Below are 19,437 nucleotides of genomic sequence, written 5' to 3'. Positions count from 1 at the left end.
CGTTCGACGATGCACTTGAGATTAAATAATACAAAAAAAAAATGCAGATATCTTAATGTATTAGTTTGGATTTTTCAGTTGAGTAATGCAGGAAGTATGTCACAGAAAAGGTTTTTTGTTGACATTGCAAAATCCTAGCATTTTAACCAGAGTGTGTGGATCTTTTAACTTCATCCAGTAGTGGCACAATTTGCGTGTGAGTCATTTTCAGAAAGGATTATTGAAAGAGTGTGTCTGATGCCTCATAAAGCACTGCAAATAAATGCCCCAAGTAGAAAACCAAATCAGTACCACAATGAATTATGCAAGAATGTGTCTTCTCAGCCACGACGAAGGGGAAGGAGATTATATCATGCTGTCAGAAAGTTTAAGATGTCACTTTCAAGCTGAAAAGAGTTGTCACCATTCTGCTTCGAGAGTTTTAAAACAGACATGCCTCCCTGATGACCTCCAGTTTCAAGACGGGTCTTCTCCGCCCAAACATCAAGCGCCGCTACCGAGCCAGGGCGTTCCATCACTTCGACAGAATAGATAAAGCACTCGAGCCGCAGAGTCACTTCTGGAGAACCGACAGAATACACAGCCGGACGTCTTGGACGGAGCCGTCTAATCATTTGGCAGTTGTTGTTTTTTGTCCGTTGCTTTTTAGCGGTCTGATCACCGAAAAGGGAAAGGCTTCTTTCCCTTTTCTTTCTACTGAAGCTGGTTTAAAATATCCTTTACGTGCCACACACTTTGTCCACAAATATAATATTAATTAATTAATATAATATATTTATTTTCACCGCAATGAACGTGTGATTCTCTTTCAGCAATGAAAATGACTTAGGCTTCTTCATTTCAAAAGATTTGGTCAGTAAATTTCACTTGGTAGACGGACTACGTTGTAAAAACTGCTGAGTTAAGATCAAACTCTTAACTCAGAGTTTGATCTTAACTCTGAGTTAAGAGTTACGCTGAAGAACCCAAACTTCAGTGCTGAGCCCTGAAGTTTGGGTTCTTCTGCACTCAACGGGTAAGATGGATAGTGGGGGTTCTTCCTTGAATAATATAGTGGACTTGCATCTTCTAACAGTCTAAAGTAGTCCTGTTTTCACAAATGGTGTTTTTAAAGACTGAGTGCGCTGCAGAAAATTCTGGTTCCGGTTTGACCGATCAAAGGATTGGAGCTAGAGATCAAAGTAGTCCACATTGCAAGTGAAATAGCAGTGGCTTTTTTGTTTACACTTTTGCAGGACTGTAAGAGGATCATGCACTTCCAGGTCATAAAGAAAAAAAAAAAATTGCCAAGTGCCGTCAAAAAGTATGACTCACTCCAACACATAAAGGAACACGAAGTGCCCAAAGACAAGGGAGCAATACGCTGGTGACAATGCCAAGAAAGAGAGTTATTTAGCATAATTTTGTCTCTTAGTAATTCTTATTTCATTCTGCAAAAGAAGTTCAGCAAAATCTGATAAGGGTTTTTTTTATAGTTTAAAATGGCGGACGGACAGGTAATGACGCTCCTGACCTCCTATCTTCTTCTTGACTGGGTCTCAGTATCTGACCCAATTGTCGGTTCAAACCACTCATTTAAAAAAAAAAAAGAAAAAAGAAAGAAAAAAAGACAGCTGTTTGTAATCTTCACAAAAGCCAGCAGATGGCGCCATTTACTACCCATTTCGTGGCGCTCTTGTCAGTTCAGATTTCTCGTCATTTCTGCATGTCCTCTCCCCCTATCTTTGCCCATTTCCTCTCTGCTTCCTGTTAAAAAACAACAACAACAACAACAAAAAACTAGTATGTACTAGTATACTGCTCAAAAAAATAAAGGGAACACTTTAAGTGTTAAACACCTGTTTAAGTGTTCCCTTTATTTTTTTGAGCAGTGTATTTCTTGTGTTGATTTATGGTCGCTCCCTGCAAGAAAAATACAAAACTCTAAAGTTTATATAAAACTTTAGAGTTTTCAGATAAACTCTTACAAGGACTGAGAGTGACTCTCAAACCTTTTGTAAGAAGCAATACTATAATGCAGTGGTCCCCAACCCCCGGGCTGCGGACCGGTACCGGTCCGTGGACCAATTGGTACCGGGCCGCGGAAGAAATAATGAAATACTTCCGTCTCGGAGCGCAACCCACCCCCCATCCCCCCGGTCCACAGCGAATTTTCGAAGTCTTGACCGGGCCGCGTTACTAAAAAGATTGGGGACCACTGCTATAATGAATCCAAAAAAAGGAACATAGAAGAAAAAAAACTTTCTCGTGTGCACCATTGTAGCCAGCTTTCTCTCAACTTTACCTTACCTTCTGTCGGGATTTGAGTTTTTTGTGTTTATTTTGAGTTCTCTGTGTTCTGAGTCCCTGTGCTGTCCTGTCCTCCCCTTGATTGTTCCCTGGTGTGTCTCGTTTCCTTGATTATCCTCTGTGTATTTAACTCCACCAGCCTTATTCCGCCCGTCAGCGCCTGGTCATTGCCACATGCATGGTCCTTATGCTAGACTACTGGATCCTGCGACTTCCGCACCTGGGGCTGGCGGAGTTGCAGCAGGAGGCAGAGTGGGAGCGCCTGATGGCGGTTGCCGTTCTAAAGAAGGCAACACTCTGCCTCCCAAGCTGCACAATCTCTCCGCCAGCCCAGACCCAGCGTCTCCGGAACCAGCACCTCCAGAGCCCGCAGCAGCCCCCTCTCCTGCAGCTCCAGAGACTGTTTCTCCTGCCCCCGCCATACCTTCAGCCGTTGCTGTCTCCGTGCCTCCAGCCCCTGCGTCCTCCACACCTCCGGTCGTCACCGCTACAGCTGCCGCTCCCATGCCCACAGCAGCCGTCGCTCCTAAGCCTGCGCCAGCCCCTCGGCAAACAGAGCCCACTCCCGCCTTCGCTCCAGTCCCCATGGTGATGGGTTTCCAGGCAGCCCGCCTGACACCGGGCTGACAGGCGGTGCGGCTGATGGCATGGCCTGTCCCCGTAAGTGAGCCTTCGGGCCCAGTTAGTGGGTTCTCGGCCCCTTCAGAGCTTCCTAGTTCCTCCGAGTTTCCTAGCGTCCCCTCCAAGCTCCCTAGTCCCTCCTCCGAGCTCCCTAGTGTTCCCAATGTTTCCTCGTCGCCCCCTAGTGGTCCTCCTGAGAACCAGCCTCCTAGTGCTCCTCCAGATTCTCCCAGAGACTCCTTGTCGCGGCCTCCCGCAGCCCGGCTTCTGTGCCGATGTTGACCTCCGGACCCACATTCGGCTCCTTCCTGTGTCTCCGCCCACCATGCTGGGTTGTTTTTTGTTGTTATTTGGACTCTGGCCCCTCATCCTGCGCCCCTCCACCCACCCTTGTTGGGTCCTCGTCTCATTTGGTGTCATCGTGCTGTCTCTGTCTTTACGCCACACCTCCTGGATTGCGGACATCCTCTGGACCTCCCACGCGGCGGACGCCCGCCGGACTTTCCCCACGGGTTCCATCTCCTGTGCCTCCACCAACCCTGATGGGTTGTTTTCTGTTGTTTTTGGACTCCTGGCTCCTTCCTGTGTCTCCGCCCACCCTGTTGGGTTGTTTTTTGTTGTTATTTGGACTCTAGCCCCCCGTCCTTCGCCCCTCCACCCACCCTTGTTGTGTTTTGTTTTTCAGACTTTGAGCCCTACACTGTATTCATTATGTCCTTCTGTGGCTTTTTCATAGATATAGATGTACCCATTCCTGCAAACGTCAGCTGCACAGTCGATCTTTTCCAGTGATATCCTCTCATCCTCCGCCTTAAACACCAGTTCTCCACACATCAGATATGTATAAAAGTTGCTGGTGTCAGAAGCAGTTGAATGTCTCCAGCAAATGACGGAGGACAGATGATATAACTGAGTTCCATTTTTCACAGGAACTTCCAGGGTTGGGTCAGGTATCACAGGATGTCTGATATCATCTGGACTGTCTGGCCATGGCAGTATCAGGGTCATCACATCAGTGTCATTAAAAAAGCAATCCCTCTTTTTGTTTGACTTGCAAGTGTCGCAACTTTCTGAAATTCCATTCCAATAATCCTCCAGAAGAGTTGATGTAGTGTCATTTTCTTGTTCCTTTGGCAGAGGAACGACAGGACCAAGGTCACGAATAATTCGTGAACACTTCTGACAATGTTCGCAGTAGTCAGTTGTATATAACTTAGTGTTTGTGTAGATGCCACACTCCGCCAGATAGTGCAACATGTAAAACAAAAGGACTCCTGGCCTGTCCTGATGTTTCACATCCTTAACCTTCAGAATATCAATGATTTCGTTCTGAACAGCAAACACTTCATGTGGAGGAAAGTCTCTTCCTGGATGGCACATTGCTGTGAAGTAGCATCTTGCAAATAATGGTGTCGCTGAAAAAAGTTCAGAAATCTCCTCAGGATGCTGAGACACAAACCTTCTGACAACAGTCAAGTTAATGATGCTTTGCATTGTGGAATTCATCCAACAGTTAAAAAAGGAGTTGGAGAATTTACAAAAATACATGGCTGGGTAAATATTTACATCCATGGCATCAAAATCGTTGGTGTCATTCTGATTTCCGTCTTCTGAGTTTTCTTCTTCAGAAGACGATTCCTCTGATGAAGAAAACTTGTACACTTCTCCAAATTCTGTCCACATATCCTCAGCATCTGGGCTTCCAGAAGGAACTTCCTCATCCTTAGAGGAAGCATCAATGCTCTTAGCATAAATGCTGTCGTTATGGTCAGGATCAAATTCAACATCATCTTCAGAGCTTTCTTCATCTGAAGACCATTCTTCTGATGAAGAAAGCTCAGACACTTCATCAAAATGTGGCACAACATCATCAGCATCATTTCTGCTTCCAGCGTCAACTTCCTTTGGTGAATCAACTGTATCTTTAGTGTCCAGGTTCTCACAATGGTCTGTATAATTTTTAATTTCTGTGTCTCCAGAGAAGGTTTCAAATTCCAGCTCCATTTTGCTATCAGGAAGACTGATGCTTTCCAAAGCAGCAGTTTCTCCAGATGTCTTAACTGTCAAACATGTATTGATGGTAACTTCCTCAACTTTAGAGGAAGCATCGATGTCCATCTGATCTTCAGGAAAAATGTCAAAACTCAAGTTCTTCCCTGTCTTATCCTCTTCGAATTCTCCTGAAATTCCATCATCTTTTACATCGTCTTCGGAGACAATGTCAAAAACAGAGGACTCAAATCTTCCATCTTCAGATGAGCTCTCTGCATAAACATCCTTGTGTTTTACACATTCTTCAAAGAAATCTTCAAATCCAAAATACTTCATACGTTCATCTTCAGATGAGCTTTCCTTTGAAACACCACTGTGTTTTACATCGTCTTCCGCGACGACGTCAAAATCAAAGTGTTTTGAACCTTCATCAGTTGATCTCTCTGCTGAAATGTCTTCATCTTTCATCCGATATCCCAGCAACTTTTCTACTCCCTTCGTGACAAGATACCCAAGGCCCCAACCGATGGTTAAAATCATTTTGACTGTAGTTGAAATGGTTTCTAAAATCACTGTCCGAAATCGTCTCTCTATCAAAGTGTTGTACCTCCAACGGCGTTGAAAAGCAAACTGAGAATTCTTGGATTCCAAATGATAATAATAATCGCTTGAACCTTTATGACATCATCGATGAGAACACCGATGACATGATGATGTCACACGACCTGTGTCAGGTTCTTGTTTGTTTTAGTTGCTATGGAAACACAAGGAGTTATGTATGAGATAAAACTACTGTCAATTAAAAATGCGTGCGTAGACATCTAAATTTGTGAATTTAAGTCAGTAAATGTGCATAAATGTAAGTTTTGTATTTGTCCTGTTTTTCAACTCATACGTACGTGTAACTTTACCTATGAGAATACTCGTAAACAAATAAATTAATACAAGTGTTTTTGATTGGTTTTATAGAGAGTAAGTATTTTTGCAGAAGTTAGACACACATCAGTCACATTTAGAAACTGGCTCTAAACCATCTGCTTGATCTATTTTGAACTGGGAGTGAGGAGGATCCTCTTCAACTTATCATGTCTTGCCTTAATTACTTGCTCTGTTCATAAGGAAAACATTTAATGACGTCTAATAATGACATTATTATTGTTTTTTTTTTACATTTGAACTCAGTGAAAAGGATGATTCACCAAGCAGATCATCAGCCAAAGAATTTTATGTCTAATCTCACCTTATTTATTTTTTAATTTTCTCATTTTCTAACACCCCCATCTCAGCCTCTTTTCTGTGTTTTTATGAATCACCCCTTTCAGAGATCTTCTGTTTACTCTTACCACTGCAGCATAAAGTGACACCCTACCCAAAACATTTGCAATGGAGATTTTATTCTTGAGTTTGCTTCTTTGATTGCATTGCAAGACCAGTTAATGTGGTTCTTCCAGTTTAGCTGCGTTTTGTCGCCCTCTCCTGGTCATTTTTGAGTAAATGAGTTTTTTTCCCCCCTGTTGTGTTATTAAACATGTTGCAATAATAAAAAAAGAAACATAATAAAAGTAGCAGCAGATAATAACTGAACAGCTTGCCAGTAATTTGTGGCACTTCAGTTTAAGTTCAATTTAAATTAAGACCAGATCAGTTTTTGGTCTCTTGAACAGAAAAATATTTTTTTATTCTCTTACCATATAACTAGGGTTTAATTTCCTTTTATACCTGGATTCAATGAAAGAATGTCATGTGTAACAGAGAGAAAAGTGTGTATTTTCTCTCTGTTACATGTGAATTGTGAATTTGTGAATTTTGCCCAAAATAATAATAATAATAGTGTGTATGTGTTTGTAATGAGATTGTTGTATCCATGTGTTTGGAGCCACCTAGTGGTGTGATGAGTGACTGTGTTGAATCTTATTGTTTATGTTCTTGTTGACTTCCTGTTGTGGGCGGAGATTTACACAGGTGGGTGCAATCTGCTAATAAAAGGCCACAGGTTGCTCTGGTGAGCACTGCACTCAGGCCAAACGAAACTGAAGGCTATGTTTTTTTTCCTTCGTCACGACCAGTGGCAGTTGGGTCGGATTTCCAGCCCTTTAAAGATGGCAGCGTCAACAGACTGCATGCAACGGGTCCTTCAGACGCTCTCGCGGCTTCCCCCACCAGAATCCTGAGGAACGCTGGTGGAGGTAGGTGCGAGAGAGGCTGCACTTCGCTATTGTTTTTACTTAGGGTCATATTTTTCTAGTTCAACTATTAACAAAATACTGTAAGATCATTTAACAATTACAAATATAATTTACAAAGTTTCTTGTGGTTGGGCTGAAAAAATATGACCCTATGAGTGGGAGCTGCGCCAGTTGGTGTTTGTGGCTGACCGCTCGGTCACGAACTAACTGTGTCGTTTGTTTTTCAGCTGTTGGACCCTTGCATGCAGTCAATCACATTGTGAGAATTTCATTTTATATCACACTAGGTGACAACAACCAACCAAGACTATACTGGCGCTGTGAAAAGCGAGAAGGGTTACACTGGTGCCGTGACTCCGTGATCCCTGATCGGCTTGATGCTGTTCGCCCGGGTTGCTGTGTCATCTACCTACAAGCTGCCTCTTCACTTCAAGACGTGTCAACACATCTGTGTTACAAGGTTAAAGGACTGAGGGGAGAATATTTATTGCCAATAAGTGACTGATTTTTACTCGAGTGTGTTTTATTTTCATTATTCCATTTTGTAATGGCAGAAAGATTCCAACCAAACGTTGAAAATGTGAACAGTCAACCCTCCTTTGGGAGAGGTAGAGGTGTAATGGGTCTCACTTTAGAGTCAGGAGTGGCAGTTGGGTCGGATTTTTGTGCCTCACCCATGTTACCTGCAAGTAATAGGCCTCAGGGATTAGCTTTCTATCCAGCTGAGACACCTATGGGACAGATGTTGTTGGGGGGCCCGAGCCACTCTACATTTAATGCTGGCCATGACTTACAAATATTAAATGACATGATTTATCAGTTAGGTTCACAGATTGGAGAGTCCATTGCAAATAGATTGTTGTCTTCTGGTGTTGCTGAGGAAAAAGAAACCCAAAATGCCACCTGTTTGAAACAAGATGGTGCACATATTGGAGACACTTCTGTCTTTGACAGTCAAAAATTCAATATCATTGTAAAATCAGAAACAACACCTCCAATTTTTAGAGGTGAGAATACTGACAAACATACTGTTACTGAGTGGGTTGAAATGATGAGAGGTTACCTTAGAAGGCAGAACTATAATAGTTCCATACAAACAGAGGAGATTATGGGGAGCCAGAGATGTGGTTAAGATTGGTCTTAAAAGTGACCCTTTTTTAAATGCTACATGCTCCCCAGATGTAATTTATAACATGCTGATTCAATTCTTCAGTCACACATCCTCCTGTCTGCCGCTGCAAGACTTCTACTCCACACTGCCATTTCAAAAAGAGGACGCCTTTGACTACTGGATTCGCCTCAACAAAGCTGCAGATATGGCTGAAGAAGGTTTAAAGCGTCAGGGGAAACAAACTGACGATATGAGCAGTGAAATTGCTCAAATGTTTGTAAAGCACTGCCCTGATGCAGAACTGGCTTCAGTATTTAAGTACAAGCAAATACATGAATGGACCTCAAAAGACATTCAGGAGAGGCTAGGTGAGCACCAGAGAGAGCGTGTGTCCAGGATCAAAACACCAATCCACAGACCATCTGCAGCCCCACTGTTCTGCTATGACACACACGTTGAATCCCAAGTCCCTGGTGGTGCACAAAGATCAAATAATGTTTTGTCCTCTTACAATGTACAGCCTGCCTCTGAGTCTCCACCAAATTCATGTTCTCCTGTGATGGTACAGAACCAGCAGCTGGCCACTACATTAGATTCCCCTTCTTCACAGTCTTACATTCCTGCCCTGCAATCTGCAAAGCAGCACAGCCAGTTCTCACAAGTGCAGTGCCAACCTTTCGCTCCAGTCCCACAAAGTCAGCCGCTCAGTCTGCCACAAGAAGTTGCCATGCTTGGAGAGATGATGTCTATGCTCAGGCAGGTACTTGATAAAGTTCAGGTTGGCGGCCAGGTATCATCTGCTCGCCACAAGCGCACATGGGATCGAGCCAGACCTGTTATAAACTGTCGCATATGCAATGATGACAAGCACACCACGGAAGCCCACTGCCGTTCAGACCGCCTTTGTTTCACATGCTTCGGCCCTGACCACAAGAGGCGCTCTTGTCCAAACAGAGCTGTACCAACAGAAAATGTGCAGGGAAACTAAGTGACCTGTGCCCGGAGGGAGGCCGCATGGGTCAAAGTGATTCCTCCCACATACTTGATGCTGCTGAACTGTACCAAAATATTCAAAGACTAAATGAGTCTGAGAATATTATTATGCAAGACACACAAAAAGTCAAAAAAAGTGACAGTTTATTTTACACAAATGTCAAACTTAATGACAAATTAATTCTTGGTGCCATGCTAGATAGCGGCTCGATGGCATGCTCTTTGAGCGACGTAGCCTTACAGTCAATGATTAATGCTGGTGTTGTAATCTCTCACCAGGAGGCTACCGACATCGTATTTGTGGGATGTGGTGGTTCTAGAGTAAGACCGACCTCACTAGTGGATCTGAATATGGAGATCTATGGATGCCAGTTGTCAGTCCTAACCTTTGTAGTGAAACACCAACAGACTGATCTGCTTCTGGGCTCCAATGTCATCAGGCAACTATTGCACTTGTTAAAGAAAGACTCCTCCTACTGGGCAGCAGTTTCCACACCTCACAAAGGTCTCCCAGAACTCGAGGAGTTCCTCTCTCTTCTTGCTGGCCTGGACCGTTGGTCTGGTGAGAATGTCCCAGACAAAGTTGGCACAGTGAGATGTAACACAGCTGTTACTCTGGAGGCTGGCACTGAGTATCTTGTATGGGGCAAACTTCCCAAGGGCACAAAGTTATCACCTGGTTTGACTGTGATGTCTGAGCCCACGTCATCACATTCCGCTCCCCGTGGCATTTTGGTGGAGAGAGCTGTGATACCACTCTGGGGAGACAGGTTAGTCCCTCTCAAGATTTTAAATGCTTCCAGTGGTCCTGTCACCATACGTAAGAATGCTAGACTGGCTGATGTATACACCTGTCTTGCTATGGAGGACCTAGATATACAAGATGTAACATGCTCATATCAGGCCACCTCTGTCAAACGCACTGAAGTTGATTCTGCAATAGAAAACAATGACAATATACAGGAAAGACTGAGAAGTGCTGGTCTGGGGGATCTGGACCTACAGTCTTGTGATGTGTCAGATGACTGGCGGAGAAAGCTAGCAGATCTAGTGATCAGTTATGAGGATGTCTTCTCCCGCCATCACTTAGACTGTGGAGAGGCAAAAGAATTTGTACACAGGATCCGGCTCACAGATGAGAGACCCTTTCGGCTGCCCTATCGCCGCGTGCCTCCTGCTGAGTACCAGAATGAGATGGAGGAGAAAGAAATTATACGAAAATCAACGAGTGAATTTGCTTCACCTCTTGTCCTCGTTTGGAAAAAGAACGGTGATTTAAGGATCTGCACAGACTTCAGATGCCTCAACAGACGGACCCTGAAGGATGCTCATCCCCTACCACATCAGGCTGATTGCTTGGCTGCCTTGGGAGGAAACATGTTCTTTAGCACAATGGACCTCATGTCTGGCTTTTACAACATGCCACTCCATGAAGATGACCGTAAATACTCTGCCTTTACAACACCCATGGGGTTGTATGAATACAACAGACTTCCCCAAGGCCTGTGCAACAGCCCAGCCAGCTTTATGAGGATGATGACCTCAATATTCGGTGACCAGAACTTTCTCAGCCTGCTATGTTACCTCGATGATTTGCTGGTGTTTGGACCATCTGAGGAGGTGGCTCTCGAGAGGTTAGAGATGGTGTTCGGTCGTCTCCGTTACCATAACCTCAAACTGGCTCCAAAGAAATGTTGGCTGCTGAGAAGATCTGTGAAGTTTCTTGGTCACATAATTGACAAATCTGGTGTTTCTACAGATCCTTCTAAAGTTGAGTCCATCAGCAACATGCTCATTACAGATCTCATGGAGCCAGATGGTATCACTCCATCCCATTCACGCATCCGATCAATTCTCGGCATGGTCAACTACTACCAACATTTCACCCCAAACTATTCTGCAATTGCCAGACCACTGTTTGACCTACTGGCTGGTGCAAAACAGAAACGCAAACCAAAGATACCCACCAAGCGAAAACTCCAGTTCCGCAAACTGACTCCAGCTGATTGGACAGACGAGCATCTCTCTGCATTCATGGAGCTTAAAGCAGCTTTGGTTAACTCAGTCATTCTGGCCCACCCAGACTTTAACCGCCCATTTGTCCTGTCTACCGATGCATCACTAGACGGTTTGGGTGCAGTCCTCTCACAAGTCCAGGAGGGCGAAAGTGTGGCTCGTCCAATAGCATTCGCTAGCAAGTCTCTCACACGCGCTCAAAAGAAATATCCAGCCCACCGTCTCGAGTTTTTAGGACTGAAATGTTCGGTGTGTGACAAATTTAGCCACTGGCTGAAAGGACATGTATTTACAGTGTGGACAGACAACAACCCGCTCACCCACATTCTCACAAAGCCACGTCTGGATGCCTGTGAACAGCGATGGGTGGCAAAGCTGGCTTCTTATGTCTTTGATATTAAATATATCCCTGGCTCTAAAAATGTGGTGGCAGATGCCTTAAGTCGCCATCCCTTTGTCAAATCTGCCGTGGGAAGGAGGCTGTTGCAGAGCCCATACAGCCAGCTACTTAATGAGGCCCTCCCTGTTTCATCTGATTCAGTACAAGAGGCTTTCAGACAGTCAAATGCCAAAGACCAGGACTCCAATGTGTTGCACTTACCTGACAGCACAAAGTTTCAGTCCTTCACAAAAGATGATGTTCATGCTCTTCTTGAGACACAGTGCATGGGAGTCTGCTGCTAGAGTACGAGCTGTTGACGCCCTTGAACATCTGCCCCAACTGATCCTCCCATCTCAAGACGATCAACCTGTGTTGAGAGAAAAACAGCATAACGATCCTGCGTTATCAAGAGTGTTATACTATGTTGATCGTGGCCGTCGTCCATCAAGAAGAGAAAGGTCGAATGAACAAACAATGGTCATTAAATACCTCAAACACTGGGAGAAGTTTGCTGTGTCCAATGACATCCTCTTCAGACTGTCTAAAGACCAAGTTACCCGTAAGAGACGCCACCAGTTCGTGGTCCCTGATTCTCTCAAGGCTGATGTACTCAAAGGGATACACGACAATGCTGGTCATCAAGGGCAGTTCAGAAGTTTGGCTATTGCTCGTCAGAGGTTCTTCTGGCCCCATATTGACCGTGATGTCAAAGAGTATGTTCGCCAGTGTCCCAGATGCGTCATCGCAAAGTCCCCCGATCCAGATGGTCGAGCACCTCTTGAGAGTATAAAAACATCTGCACCACTGGAGATTGTGTGTATAGACTTTTGGACAGCGGAGGATTCTAACAACAAGTCTATTGATGTGCTGGTTGTAACTGATCATTTTACACGGCTCGCTCAGGCCTTTCCTTGCCGTGACCAATCTGCAAAACAAGTGGAGAGGCAGCTTTGGGACAAGTAATTTTGCATCTATGGTTTTCCTGAGAGAATCCATTCTGACCAAGGCCCATCCTTTGAAAGTCAGCTCATAAGCGAACTGTTGAAAGTTGCTGGTGTGAGAAAATCCCATACGACCCCCTACCATCCAATGGGTAACGGCAGTGTGGAACGCTTCAACAGAACGCTGTAAACATGATAATTTCTTGCCACTTCATCCTTTGTAAAGGATACTATTTCAGTTGGACTTTGTATATCCATATTAGCCAATTCAAGTGATTTATTTACTCATTTATTTATTTTCCGTTATGGTGATAATTCTGCACTTTAATCATTTTGGTCAAAATTCAGCAGGGGTGGGAGTAACAGAGAGAAAAGTGTGTATGAATGTGTATGTGAATTTTGCCCAAAATAATAATAATAATAGTATGTATGTGTTTGTAATGAGATTGCTGTATCCATGTGTTTGGAGCCACCTAGTGGTGTGATGAGTGACTGCATGCAACGGGTCCTTCAGACGCTCTCGCGGCTTCCTCCACCAGAATCCTGAGGAACGCTGGTGGAGGTAGGTGCGAGAGAGGCAGCTCTTCGCTATTGTTTTTACTTAGGGTCATATTTTTCTAGTTCAACAATTAACAAAATACTGTAAGATCATTTAACAATTACAAATATAATTTATAAAGTTTCTTGTGGTTGGGCTGGAAAAATATGACCCTATGAGTGGGAGCTGTGCCAGTTGGTGTTTGTGGCTGACCGCTCGGTCACGACGCTAACTGTGTCTTTTGTTTTTCAGCTGTTGGACCACTTGCATGCAGTCATTCACATTGTGAGAATTTCATTTTATGTCACACTAGGTGGGTTCAAAGTGTAAATTTATGAATGTATATATATTTAGAGGGAAAAAATTGTTTTGTAAATGTAACTGTTAAATGTTAACTGTTAACTGCTGTAGCAGTTGTCTGTTATTTTACTGTTTGATTTTTGGAATAAGAATGTTTTGTTTTGTTTTTGAATTGTTAAGCTATACGATCACATCTAAAAAAAAATAAAACAAAATAAAGAATTCTGAGGAGCGCTGGTGGAGCTGTTTACCACTTGCATGCAGTGAATCACATTGTGAGAATTTCATTTTATATCACACTAGGTGACAACAACCAACCAAGACTATACTGGCGCTGTGAAAAGCGAGAAGGGTTACACATGTCAGCTTCATCTTCAAAAGATATTTACTTTGAAAATTGGTGACGTGTTAAATTCTTGTTACTTGAACATAAACGAAACATAGAAACATAAACAATGATAACTCAAAATGCTTTTCTGAAATACTGAGTGAGGTTTCTGTGTAACGATAGGCTGTTCTAACTAAATGTTGTATTTTTACATGAGAAAATGTCAACCATTCATTAATGCATTAGTGTGGATTATCAGTCATTAAGATGAAACCATCCTAATGCCTTTAGCTGAACTGATGTAATTATTCCTGTGCTGCGGTTGTTACCACATCTTCATTTCTTGTTTTCTCATTTGGATTTCTTTCTGAGGTTGGCAAGTAGGACACGGCTTGTTCAGATCCACATCTGGGTAGAGCTTAGTAATCGTTTACTTAACTGATTTTATCTCTTTCAAAGAGTCCAAACTCAAAGAAACAAACTTAATTCATTGTTTATCCCAGTTTGTAAACAAGGAGAAAGTTTAGTTTTAGGACAAAAAAAGTTAAACATCAGTTTTTTCCTCAGGACATTCAAGGCTGTTGCTTCAAAAGACCAACATGAGCTCAGTGTGTTTGGAAAGAGGATTTTAAGTGTTTGTAGTTTATGTAAAATTGTGTCTCATCCACACCACCTTTGGTGCTACAATCCAACTATGTATATTATACATAAACGGCGACATTTTGCTAATTGTAGAAATGATTGCTTACTTTTGTTTCTGCTCAGCACAATGAGCCATGCACTGCCTTGCAGGAAACTGTTGTAACTTCAGTGTATTTATTTTGAAATGCCACTCTGGCAATAAAGCTGTGCACAATTGTGAAAATGAAGGAAAACTAACTCAGGGTTTGCAAACATTTTACAAACAAAAATCTAAAAACAAACTATTCAGCCCCCCTGAGACGATGCTTGAGCTGCTGCCTGTCGCTGCGATCACAGCTGCAGGTTACGTCTGCCTTGCTCTCCTCAGTCTCACTAACTTTTCCTGGCCAGTAGAATCAAAATGATCCCCACATCATCCTGCTGCCACTGCCATGTTTCAGGGATAAAATATTGATTTAAAAAATGAAAGAAGAAAAAGGAAAAGATTTTCTTCACTTCTGATATTATTTGAATAAACATGCAGAAAACATTCATATGATGAGCCATCAAGACATCAAGCTGCTTATGAAACACAAAATTGTATACACAATGTACAGTGGTAAAAAATTAAATAAAAACACTGTTAGAATAATTAATAATACGAAAAGCTAAACTCTGTTCTGTTCATTTACTGATCTATTGTTGGTAATATTGTAGCATTGATAGAAAACATACATTTTGCAAGTTTTCTGAAACACAATTTTTTACTATCTTTAAACCATAATCTTAAATTATAATAACCTCTTTAGATTTCACTGTGTTGTGTAATGAATTTATATTTTCTATTAGTTTCACTTTCTGAAATGATAACAAATATATATATATACATATTTTTTTCATGATACGCCAATGTTTGAATGGTACTTGCATATTATATCCTTTGAAATGTTAAAGCCTGAACATGTAAACTCTAATTTAAGACCAGGTTGGTCAGTCGGCTGATTTACTCATTAGCGGCCAGAGCCCGCAGCAGCCCCCTCTCCTGCAGCTCCAGAGACTGTTTCTCCTGCCCTCGCCATACCTTCAGCCGTTGCTGTCTCCGTGCCTCCAGCCCCTGCGTCCTCCACACCTCCAGTCGTCACCGCTGCAGCTGCCGCTCCCACGCCCGCAGCAGCCGTTGCTCCTAAGCCTGCTCCAGCCCCTCGGCGAACAGAGCCCACTATCGCCTTCGCTCCGGTCCCCATGGTGATGGGTTTCCAGGCGGTCGCCTGACACCGGGCCGACAGGGGGCGCGGCTGATTGCGTGGCTGATGGCGTGGCCTGTCCCCGTAAGTGAGCCTTCAGGCCCAGTTAGTGGGTTCTCGGCCCCTTCAGAGCTTCCTAGTTCCTCCGAGTTTCCTAGCGTTCCCTCCAAGCTCCCTAGCGTTCCCTCCGAGCTCCCTAGCGTCTCCTCCGAGCTCCCTAGTGTTCCCAATGTTTCCTCGTCACCCCCTAGTGCTCCTCCCGAGAACCAGCCTCCTAGTGCTCCTCCAGATTCTCCCAGAGACTCCTTGTCGCCGCCTCCTGTGGCCCGGTCCCTGCGCCGACGTCGCCTGGCCTCTGTGCCGACGTTGACCTCCGGACCAGCCTCCAGGGGCCCGGCCCCAGCACCGACGTTGCCCGCTGGACCCACATTCGGCTCCTTCCTGTGTCTCCGCCCACCCTTGTCAGGTCCTCGTCTCATTTGGTGTCATCGTGCTGTCTCTGTCTTTACGCCGCACCTCCTGGTTCCCATCCCCAGCGCCACGGACATCCTCCGGACCTCCCCCGTGGGTTCCGCCTCCAGCACCATGGACGTCCTCCGGACCTCCTCTGGCGCCGCGGACGCCTGCCGGACCTCCCACGCGACGGATGCCTGCCGGACTTTCCCCACGGGTTCCATCTCCTGTGCCTTCGCCCACCCTGATGGGTTGTTTTCTGTTGTTTTTGGACTCATGGCTCCTTCCTGTGTCTCCGCCCACCCTGTTGGGTTGTTTTTTGTTGTTATTTGGACTCTAGCCCCCCGTCTTGCGCCCCTCCACCCACCCTTGTTGTGTTTTGTTTTTCAGACTTTGAGCCCTACACTGTATTCGTCCTGTCCTTCTGTGGCTTTTTCATAGATGTAGACGTACCCATTGCTGCAAACGTCAGCTGCACAGTCGATCTTTTCCAGTGATACCCGCTCATCCTCCGCCTTAAACACCAGTTTTCCACACATCAGATATGTGTAAAAGCTGCTGGTGTCAGAAGTAGTTGAATGTCTCCAGCAAATGACGGAGGACAGATGATATAACTGAGTTCCATTTTTTACAGGAACTTCCAGGGTTGGGTCAGGTATCACAGGATGTCTGATATCATCTGGACTGTCTGGCCATGGCAGTATCAGGGTCATCACATCAGTGTCATTAAAAAAGCAATTCCTCTTTTTGTTGGACTTGCAGGTATCGCAACTTTCTGAAATTCCATTCCAATAATCCTCCAGAAGAGTTGATGTGGTGTCATTTACTTGTTCCTTTGGCAGAGGAACGACAGGACCAAGGTCACGAATAATTCGCGAACACTTCTGACAATGTTCACAGTAGTCAGTTGTATATAATTTAGCGTTTGTGTAGATGCCACACTCCGCCAGCTAGTGCAACATGTAAAACAAAAGGACTCCTGGCCTGTCCTGATGTTTTACATCCTTAATCTTCAGAATATCAATGAGTTCATTCTGAACAGCAAACACTTCATGTGCAGGAAAGTCTCTTCCTGGATGGCACATTGCTGTAAAGAAATATCTTGCAAACAATGGTGTCGCTGAAAAAAGTTCAGAAATCTCCTCAGGATGCTGAGCCACAAACCTTCTGACAACAGTCAAATTAATTATGCTTTGCGTTGTGGAATTCATCCAACAGTTAAAAAAGGAGTTGGAGAATTTGCAAAAATACATGGCTGGGTAAATATTTACATCCATGGTGTCGAAATCATTGGTGTCATTCTGATTTCCATCTTCTGAGTTTTCTTCTTCAGAAGATGATTCCTCTGATGAAGAAAACTTATACACTTCTCCAAATTCTGTCCACGTATCCTCAGCATCTGGGCTTCCAGAAGGAACTTCCTCATCCTTAGAGGAAGCATCAATGTTCTTAGTGTAAATGCTGTCATAATGGTCAGGGTCAAATTCAGTATCATCTTCAGAGCTTTCTTCATCTGAAGACCATTCTTCTGATGAAGAAAGCTCAGACACTTCATCAAAATGTGGCACAACATCATCAGCATCATTTCTGCTTCCAGAGTCAACTTCCTTTGGTGAATCAACTGTATCTTTAGTGTCCAGGTTCTCAAAATGGTCTGTGTAATTTTTAATTTCTGTGTCCCCAGAGAAGGTTTCAAATTCCAGCTCCATTTTGCTATCAGGAAGACATATGCTTTCCAAAGCAGCAGTTTCTCCAGATGTCTTGACTGTCAAACATGTATTGGTGGTAACTTCCTCGACTTTAGAGGAAGCATCGATGTCCTTCTGATTTTCAGAAAAAATGTCAAAACTCAAGTACTTCCCTGTCTTATCCTCTTCGAATTCTCCTGAAATTCCATCATCTTTTACATCGTCTTCGGAGACAATGTCAAAAACAGAGGACTCAAATCTTCCATCTTCAGATGAGCTTTCTGTAGAAACATCAGTGTGTTTTTCATCGTCTTCGGAGACAATGTCAAAATCAGAGTACTCAAATCTTCCATCTTCAGATGAGCTTTCTGCAGAAACATCCTTGTGTTTTACACATTCTTCAAAGAAATCTTCAAATCCAAAGTACTTGTATCGTTCATCTTCAGATGAGCTTTCCTTTGAAACATCACTGTGTTTTACATCGTCTTCGGCGACGACGTCAAAATCAAAGTGTTTTGAACTTTCATCAGCTGAGCTCTCTGCTGAAATGTCTTCATCTTTAATCTGATATCCCAGCAACTTTTCTACTCCCTTCGTGACAAGAAACCCAAGGCCCCAACCGATAGTAAAAATCATTTTGACTGCAGTTGAAATGGTTTCTAAAATCACTGTTCGAAATCGTCTCTCTATCAAAGTGTTGTACTTACAGCTGCTTGTTTATTTTATAAAAGGAATGTCTAATATAAATATGAGCCCACTTGCTCAACTCGTGCAATAAAAAAAAAAAGTTTTGTTTACAAAGTCTGTGAGATCGTTCACATGGCTACAGTAATGTTTAATATTCTATTTCATTACATTTTTCAGGGTTCCTACACATTTTCAATACAGTTCCAGATGAAAAATTATCCAAATTCTCAAAGATTTTTTTTTTTAAATGTTCAAATAGTATTCAAAGAGGTTTTTTTTCTTGCTCATTTTCAACTATAAACAAAAGCTCACTAGATTATTTTACTGAGCTCAGACAGAGTCTGTAAAGGATGGGTGGAGGAAATGCTGATATTACAAAACTACACATCCTGTTTCTTGCTCCGTATTTCTTCTGCACGTGCAAAATAATTAAATGAAATTCACGACTTTTCTGCTCTTTGAACACAACGACAGCTAGTTGCAAGAAATGTTTGTGTCAGCCATTCTCACACCTGGCTTTAGGGACATTATTACATTTCCCTTTGGGGTTAATAAAGTATTTTTGAATTTGAATTCAATTTTATTTGTGAAAGATGTGAACAGATTCGAGAAACCTAAATGCACGTTGACTTAATTATATTGTTGAGCAACAAATCTCATCATTCACTGAGAGCTAAAAACCGCAGACAAGGTAATTTTGCATCATTACCTGACAATAAATTACTCAGGCTATTACATGCCTGAGTATATAATAGCCTGCAGTCAGTTGGGATCTTTCGAAACATAACCCATGACCACTTCTCTTGTTTCACAGGTGTTTCCGGGTATGAATAAATGCAAACGTATTTTTTTTTCCCCCATCGTGCTTTCGTCGAAAAATGACTCTTTACGAACCGAAATGTATGTTTACCTGGTAAACATTCAAAAATGACAAGAAAAAAACCTGATTTCAGATAAATCCATCAATGTCGGACAGAAAATACCGATTAAGCTAACTCTTGTCACACTGGATTTACAGTTTTGTGATTTAAAAAAAAAAAAGAGAAG

The 19,437-nt window shown here is 43.2% G+C and overlaps 1 protein-coding gene across 1 annotated transcript; it reads left to right on the top strand.

Annotated features, from left to right (window-relative positions):
* The first annotated feature begins 15,628 nt into the window (after positions 1-15,628).
* LOC116721889 (leucine-rich repeat extensin-like protein 5) lies at positions 15,629-17,285 on the top strand. Its single transcript, XM_032565918.1, has one exon. The coding sequence runs from the start codon at positions 15,629-15,631 to the stop codon at positions 16,454-16,456; it is 828 nt and encodes a 275-aa protein (XP_032421809.1). The 3' UTR covers positions 16,457-17,285.
* Positions 17,286-19,437: the final 2,152 nt, after the last annotated feature.

The sequence above is a fragment of the Xiphophorus hellerii genome, chromosome 6 (assembly GCF_003331165.1).
Source record: "Xiphophorus hellerii strain 12219 chromosome 6, Xiphophorus_hellerii-4.1, whole genome shotgun sequence".
Lineage (NCBI taxonomy): Eukaryota > Metazoa > Chordata > Actinopteri > Cyprinodontiformes > Poeciliidae > Xiphophorus > Xiphophorus hellerii.
The sequence above is the reverse complement of the archived record's forward strand: the minus strand, read 5'-3'. Positions and strand labels throughout refer to the sequence as shown.

Bases quoted from the DNA above. Each gene is read 5' to 3' on its own strand.
- LOC116721889 (XM_032565918.1), top strand. From the start codon at position 15,629: ATGGCGTGGCCTGTCCCCGTAAGTGAGCCTTCAGGCCCAGTTAGTGGG.